At 37.3% G+C, this 8,537-nt stretch overlaps 1 protein-coding gene across 1 annotated transcript; it reads right to left on the minus strand.

Moving 5' to 3' along the window:
- Window positions 1-3,496: 3,496 nt before the first annotated feature.
- LOC106343999 lies at window positions 3,497-5,252 on the minus strand. The gene is made up of 2 exons (XM_013783371.1): window positions 4,092-5,252; window positions 3,497-4,014 (listed from the first exon to the last, which is right to left on the minus strand). The coding sequence occupies exons 1-2, from the start codon at window positions 4,985-4,987 to the stop codon at window positions 3,627-3,629; spliced, it is 1,284 nt and encodes a 427-aa protein (XP_013638825.1). The 5' UTR covers window positions 4,988-5,252; the 3' UTR covers window positions 3,497-3,626.
- Window positions 5,253-8,537: the final 3,285 nt, after the last annotated feature.

Raw genomic sequence — 8,537 nt, forward strand, 5'->3', positions numbered from 1 at the left:
GCACATTTGTTTTTATTAATTAAAACCCAAAACCCTTCTTTTTATTTTGTCCCACATTGGAAGTTTAGAAAACCTACCTCCCTTCCCTTCTCTTATATATGAAAAAGTCAAAGTATTTCTTTGCGTGTGACGAGTTGTTGTTGAATTATTCGACGACCAGTCACTAGTGAATTTTCCGGTGGGATTTCTGGGTGAGCTTCCGGCGAGATTTCCGGGTGAGCTTCCGGCGAGATTTCTGGACGAGCTTCCGGCGGGATTTCTGGATGAGCTTCCGGTGGATTTTTCTAGTAAGTTTGTCGCCTCCTTACTTCTAGTTACAGAAATCTATTTTAGAAAGGTTGTTATTTTAGGAAAGTTTCTACTTTAGGAAAGTTTCTATTTTAGGAAAGTTTCCATTATAGGAAATGTTCCATTTTAGGAAAAGTTCCATTTTAGGAAACTTTATTTTTGGAGAATCTGAGCCTAAGTCGTTGATTGTCGTGTTGCAGCTGACCTCAGTTGACCGCATCTTCCGTTGTTTATTTCCTGCCAGTGGCTAAGGTGAGGGTCTATTCTGTAAATCCCGTACCAGTGTAGAATTCTCTCTATCGTAGTTTAGATTTCGAATCATGATCCGTCTGTTTGAATTGAGTCTGTTTGAGTCTTGATTGTTAGTTAGTTCATTCATTGTAAACTGGAACTAGGGGTCTAGAGGATTCAACCGTTGATTTGATTGTGTGATGTTATTGTGTGGGGCGTGGGTGCAGAGACGTTTGCATCCGACGCAGCTTTGGAGGGCGAGGGTGCAGAGACAGACTGTACTAGCGACGCAACGTATGTATATATATATCCGTATGAGGAGATGCGGGTGTATGAACTAGCTATATGCTATCATCGCATTGTTTGTGTTGTGTGATGCTTTAGGCATCTTGTTTGTTCATGTTAGAGCTAAACTTCCATAGTGGGAGTTCTATTTACTCAAGTCAGTGGTTTGCGTGTTTAGCATCTCATACCTCACGGAGTAACTCCCTTGTTGCTCACACCTCTTTCTTCCCCTTGCAGGTGAGCATGACGACTAGTTGGATATGTGGACGGATTAGTGTCTTGGATCGTTGTATTTTATTTCAGTTTTAATTAACTTCTCGATTTAAGTTACTTGGTTTTAGATTATAAACTCGTTTTTATTTGGAAATTATTTGATTAAAAGATTCGACACTTTATTTGATTTTATAAATCGGTTTAATTCGATATTTTACCGTAAGTAACACGCCGTTCTCTATATAGGAGGTGACGGGTGTTACAATATAAGTCCCAAATGATATCCTCATCATATCATGATCGATAAGGACACATGGCTTCTTCGACATTTCTTTTATGCGACGAAATATGTATGCATCGGATTTGTTATTGTCGACATGCCGTAACCAACATAGTTTTGTTTTTGTAGTCTATGATTGATTAAGTAGTTTTAAATCCTTATCCATATCCATAATGTAACTAAGTACAATTTCTGTCACCAAGAATTCAAATTTCAAAGTAACAAAAGAAACCGATTTCAAATTTGCCTTTTCCAGTAAAAGCATACAAATGAAACCTAGAAATTGACGCCGATTCGCAAACTCAATGTGTTGATACATAAAGTTATTAAACATTTTTTACGATAGGATTCTCTCTCTTTCTGTCTCTGTTCTCAGATTTCTACTTTTTACAGGGAGAAAGAGAGACTTGCCTTATGTTTTTTGTTGTAAAATATTTTATTCGATCTATAGATCGATTTCCTTGTTTCGCTTAGGCGATTTTACTTCCGGTTAACGGATTAGTTTTTCGTTTGGCGATCAGTTTGGATCGTTAGGCGACTTTTGATGTGTTCTAAAGCTTCTCCTTTGATTTCATCTGTATCTCGTAAGATCTCTGAGAATTTTATCTCACTTTGTTAGAAAGCTTTGTTCGTGATTTTGGATAGGAATCAATCTTCGCCGTAGCTCAAGCAGAGTTTCCCAAAAAATCAAGACCAAAGATGTGTATAAGCTCGGACGTTTTGAAGCAGTTCCAGATGAGGCGGAGCTTCCCGTTTAGGAAAGTGTTCCGGCAAGGTGCAGTGTTTGATTCTCTCTGAAGCTTTTCCTGGATAAATCTCTAGCAAGTGATGAAAAATCTTTGGTGAATCAATGGCGATTAGAAGAAGGAGCGGCGTGCAAGCACTACAAACGAGGCGAGAAGTGAGTTTGATGGTTCCTCGTCCGGTGATGAGCTCCGGCGGCGCAATCTCTTTCTTCGTTTCTACAGAGGCGAGGCCACGCAAGTACAACGTGTCGAACATGCGGGAATCCTAATCTTATGTGTTTGGGCTTCGTAATGGGCCGAATGTATTAATCTTAGGTTTATATGCTTGTAATCTTAGCCTGTTGGGTTTTAATAAAAAGAAGTTGACAAAAAAAAAGTTATTAAACATTTTCAAAAATCATATTGGCAGCCGCATTTTACAAAAGTCAGATACAATGATGTGTATTTGCAGAGTGATTCAATCTAACCTAGTATTTGGAAAAAAAATATTGACTGCTAAGTGTTAACTATGATATTGCAAAAAAAAAAAAAAAACTGAAATTTTTGAAGATAACAAAACTTCAGCTAACGCCTAACACAACTTTTTATAACTAGAAGTGTTCGGCTGAAGCTTACTTTAACTAGCTTTAGCCAAATAATATCCGCAGAAACCAGTCTCAAAACCAACAAATTTACATCTTTTCCCAAAGCAACCTCTTTCACAAACCACCATTGTTTTGCTAGCTAACATAATAGCTAAACATACAGAAAAATAGAATTATTGCATTGTATTTTGACATTACGAGCATAGACCATAAACATGTCGTAGTATCAATGCAAAATTGCAAATGCAATTAATACTCCCTCTGTTTGTGAAAGTAAGATTTTTTAGATTTTTTTCTTGTTTCATAAAGATAGATTTTATATATTTTTAAGGTATTTTTGTATACTTTTGATAAATATTAATTAAAAATATTTGAATTGATTAGATTTAATTGGTGAAGAGTAATTGGATAGTGTGTAAAAAAATAAATAATAAATTAAATTTTAAACATTTATTATATTTTTAATAACCATAAAATCTCTAGAAAATCTTATTTTTATTTTTGAGAAGAGGTGTAGTATTTTTTTGGATCACGACACGGGGTGATTAGTTTAACCGATAGGTTTTGGGGAATCGCAAGCTTAGCGCCGAACAAGAATCTTCTTCCTCCTTCTCCTAAATTTTTAGTTTTTCTTGGGCAACCAAGTAGCAATAACTATTACCATTATTGTGTAATATCTAAAAGAAAGACATGTCAGTGATCCAGATCAAGATCATAATATCAATCAACATCACTTCTTCCCAAAGATTCCATCATAAAGCCGTTCATTTACAAAACAAAAGACAACAACCATCTTCATCTTCTTATACTACTTCTATGTACAGATTGTTGTCAAAGAAGTAATTAATATCGAAAATTACTATGTTAAAAACCTCTGAAACAAGCTTTTCCATTTCTTTTAGCTCAATCAGGGTTACAAAGAAAACCGGTAACAAAACCGAAATCAACATCAAACCAAAAAAAAAGATTTACAATTTTTCTTTCTTTCACCCAAATGTTTCAACTTTGACAAAATTTACCATCCATCTGATTCTGAACGGCTTTAACAGCAGCCACTCTTGCAGCCGTTGCAGCTTTATTAGCTGCAGCCACGGCTCGACTCACTTGTTCATCTACTCGTCTCCGGTTCACTGCCTTCTTAGCCGTTTCTCTAGCAGCCTGAACCGCTCTGCGAACCGGCTCGCTCGTAGGGTGTAGAGAAGTTACAAGACTCCCTGAATCCCACTCACCAGATTTAGCATCACCGGATCTAAACGAGTAAGCACCATACCCTTGCTTACGACCTTCATGCCACGCCCCTTCGTAACAATGACCATTAGCAAAACGATACACACCAAACCCATGAATCTTGTCTCCAAAGTACTCTCCTGCATAACAATCTCCATTTCTACAAAATATAAAGCAAAACAAAATTAATATTTTTAATAATTAAATTTTCAAAAATCACAAAAAAAAACTATTTACCTGAAATGGTAAGATCCAAGCCCATGCTTGACACCAAATCTTGATTCACCAACATAAGAGCTACCATCAGCACAAGACTGAACACCAAACCCATGGCTTTGACCATTTAGCCACTCACCAGTATAACAATCACCAGTGTAGAATCTATAAACTCCGTAACCATGTCTAAGACCTTGCCTATACTGACCTTTGTATCTACTCCCTCTAGCCCAGCTCTCGATCCCATGACCATCGTATCTCCCATCGACCCAATCACCTTCGTACCGTCCTCTCGCGAAGTAGTAGTACACACCACTGCCATTACACTTCCCTTTGTGAAACTCTCCTTCGTAGAAATCTCCATTGCTGTAGAATTGCACGCCTTCTTTAACTAGCCGTTTGGTTTTCTTCTCCGGTTTGGTATCGGAATCGCCGATGTACCACTGTACCGATTTAGACCGGTTCTTGCTCTGAAAGCCTAAGCTTCTGGTGGTTTCGTCGCAGATTTGTTTGACTGCGAGTACGGTTCGGTTGAGACGCGCGATGTTCTTGGAGGCGAAGAACAGAGCGACGGCGACAAAGATCAGAGCTAGGAGGAGGTTTTCGGAGGTAAGAAGCTCCTCGGTTTGGGAGAACACGACGAAGAAGAAGAAAGACGAGAGGCTGAGGAACGAGAGAGACACCATGGTGAAGGCTAGACCCGGATTGATCCGGTTTAGCCCGGTTCGAGGACTTGACCCGAATGGTTTAGGCGGTTTTCTCCTCTGTTTCTCTTCTTTCTCTCCGGCTTCTAGATCCTGTTTCTGGTGAGTGACTTCGCTGAAATCTCCGTTTAAGCTAAGAAAAGACGATCGCACCGTCGACGATGACCGGAGCAGCGATGACTGCGTCCTCGTCAGCTTCGCCTGTCCTTCCATCTCTTCCAAAATTCGAAACACAATTAAAAAAAAAAAATTAATCGTCCGGTCACAACCGCGGTTCTTGATATCTCCGGCAATACACTAACCGTCGCGTCGCCGCCGTAACAAGCATCACGAACACAGAGAGAGAAGAGAAGTATGCAGTGATTTTTATGTTATCCTCGTTTATCAATTTTCCGGTGCCGGAGAAATTTAACGGCGAAGCTCACTGTGTTTTTAAAGAGAGAGAGGAGAGGAGAGGAGAGTGGAAGAGAAGAGGTTTGGTCTTATTTTAAAGGAGAGAGATATGAGATTAGATTTATTGTGAGCCGTTCGATGAACATCCGACGGTTGATTTACCTTAAGGTTAAAGACAGCCGTTGGATGAGAGGAAGAGAGGCTCCCCTGTCATGACGGGAATATATTGGTCGACGGATCCAGACATGAACGGTTTTTTAGCTTTACTGTTGCAAAGCTGGCACGTGCCACTACGCACACTGTTCACAGATTCATACTACTACTAATTAAGTTTCTTTCTTTTCTCTCTTTTTTTTTTTGGCTCTTAAGTAATTATTTTTTAATAGATTGATTTGCAGAAAATGTTACAAAAAAGACTTTATTTGCAGAAAGTGTTACAAAAAGACTGGTTTGCAGAAAAAGTTCTGCTTTTCTACAGAATCTCTATTTTCCAAAATGGAATTAATTGGACAAAACAAAATTTGATTTGGATATCCGAAGAATTTTACAATTTTTGTTTTTTTTTCCAGACTGTATATTTCTTCTATACTGCTTTCACATTTTGTTTGAGGTTAAAAAAATACAAAGTACAACGTATTGAATACAAAATATTTTGTATGTAACGGTTTCATTTTTAGTATATTTTTATTCCAATATATGATTATATCTTTAAAGATATTTATAATAAATCATACATAATCACATAAAATTTTAGCTTAATCAAAACTAATTTGAATAGTGGAAACAATGCCCTTTAGGGGGTGTAATTGTCTAAAAAGAATTTTGAAAATCAATTTTTATTTTATTTTTCTAAATATTTATTTATTTTATATATTTAATAAATAATTATGAAATTATAAATGATGATAAAATTGTCATTTACTCATTTATGAAGTCTAATTTGGTCACTTTGACATTCAGGAGCTGTTTAGAGATGGAAAATTGAAATGAAGTGATGTAGAAAATTTTCCCTTAATCATACATAAGCCAGCTGTATGGTTTATGTTTTGAGTTGGTTTAATAATTTAGAAATAACGTATAATTTCAAAAGTTTAAATTTTGAATATTTTGGTTTTGAACTTGGTGTTAGGTTCACTTTACAACACATATACGACCAAATTAATATGACTTAATTTGGATTAGGAACAGAAAATTGGTTTCAAGTTAAATCAAGTTTTCTTCCGGTTAAAATAAATTAGATCAAATGAATTTATACACTCTTTCATAATCAACATACACCACGTCACCACCAATATGGGAGCTCTACTATTCACGCATGCATGTGTTTATCAACTTAAGTGTATTACGTTGCTAACATTCAACAACGTCGATGAATTCAGTTTATTTTCGGTAAGAAATCTGGTGGGTGGTCTTCCGGCAGGATGGTTGAAATCGAGTAACTACTATATGCACACGAAATTGTTTTTCTTTTTGTCAAAAGAAATATTAATGGCGAAGAAAATAAAGAAATAGGATCGTTGGATCAGATCAAGTTACTGTGTGAACAAACCATTTCTCACCAAACATCCCGTTTGGTGTTAGGAAGTGTATAAATGAATAGACTTTGGTTCTTCTGTAAATAAATAAAAAAATAACTATATAACCGAACAATATATATTTTATGAAACGACATAGCACTGCAAGAAAACACATGTTTAACGAGAAAAGTTAACGAGAAAAAATAATCTTCGTAAATTTACGTCGATTTTACGAGAAACTTACGTGAAAAAATAATGTCATCGTTATTTCCTCGTAAAGTAACGACAAAAGCGTTTCGTCGTAAAGTCGATGTAATTTGACGTGTCTTTCACGAAGTGGTTACACGAAGTAATTCAATCTCCACTTGTAAAGGTCACCACATCACAGATGTATTTCACACGAAGGTATACTTTTCACACATATGAGTATGGTAGACAGCGGGCGACCAATAACTATGGAATATGTGTGAAAGGGGAAACAAATTTCTATGGGATCTTGACGGAGATTATTGATGTCGAATTTCCAGGGATACTGAAGCTGAAATGCGTCCTCTTCAAATGTGAATGGTTCGACCCCGTCGTTAACAGAGGTGTTCGGTCTAACAAATTCGATGTAGTTGATGTCAACGGTGGACGAAGGTACTACAAATTCGAGCCTTTCATCTTAGCTTCACAAGCAGACCAAGTTAGCTTCCTTCCATACCCTCGGATGAGAGATTCATGTATAAATTGGTTAGCAGTGATCAAAGTTACACCTCGAGGACGAATCATCAGTGGAGAAGAACCATCATTGCAAGAAGAACAGATAAATGAAGTCGAGGAACCTGAACAAGAAATTGATGACATCCTTCTCATTGATCCGCATAATCACGAGTACGAAGATCTTACCGATCACTACAAGAAAACATCGACATACTGAGGGAAAAAATCTTCGGTATGTCGTCGGAATAACGTTATTCCGACGACATACCGACGAAACAAGTCCTCGAAAATAACTCCTCGGAAATTCATTTTTCCTCGGAAATCCCTCGGAATTTTCCGAGGGAATTCCGAGGAAACAAATTTCCGAGGAAATTCTAAGGACCACATGTTCGTCGGAAAGCTCCTCAGAATATACCAAGGGAGAGCTTCCTCAGGATATTTCGATGGATTTTCCGATGGTCCAATCCTCGGAAGTTTTGACGAAATGTTCCTCGGAATTTTCATCGGAAGATTCCAAGGAAAGTGTCCCTCGGAAAATTCTGAGGAACTGTGTCCCTCGGAATATTACGAGGAACATGTCCCTCGGTATATTCCGACGGACCCTGTTCCTCGGAATTTAAAAAAAAATAAAATTTTTGAAACTTAAATTCGAAAATATAAAATTAAAATTAAAATTGAAATCATTGAAATTAAAATTAAAATTGAAATTTAAATTCGAAAATATTCAAAGTTTCACAAATAAAAATAAAACATTCCGAGTTTTTGGAAAAAAAAAAACTACGGGTCTGGCACGTCCGGGAACACCTCGTTCGGGTACATCCTCTGCATCATCTCCATCATTTGCTGGTTCAGCCTCCTCTGTGCCTCATAGCCCACCTGTTGAGCCGCCATCTGGGTCTGCAACAAAGATATTCGATCATCCTTGTCCTTCAACTGAGCCGTAAGTACTTCTGGATCAACAAAAGGCGGTGGTGCAGAAGAATGAGGAACGGACCGGGTGCGACGACCCAAACCGACCAAACGTCCCTTCTTCTTTAGAATCGACTGAAATAGAAAATAGCCAAATTTACAAATTTAAATCAAGAAATAAATGAATTGAACTTTAAAAAAAAAGAACTTACGAATTCAACGATTTCGTTGATTCGAAACTA

This window comes from Brassica oleracea, chromosome C5 (genome assembly GCF_000695525.1).
Source record: "Brassica oleracea var. oleracea cultivar TO1000 chromosome C5, BOL, whole genome shotgun sequence".
Classification (NCBI taxonomy): Eukaryota; Viridiplantae; Streptophyta; class Magnoliopsida; order Brassicales; family Brassicaceae; genus Brassica; species Brassica oleracea.

Excerpts from the sequence above, each read along its gene's own strand:
- LOC106343999 (XM_013783371.1), bottom strand. The coding sequence starts at position 4,987 with ATGGAAGGACAGGCGAAGCTGACGAGGACGCAGTCATCGCTGCTCCGG. Across the intron at positions 4,015-4,091 it reads CTTGGATCTTACCATTTCAG|AAATGGAGATTGTTATGCAG; the intron begins GTAAATAGTTTT and ends TATATTTTGTAG.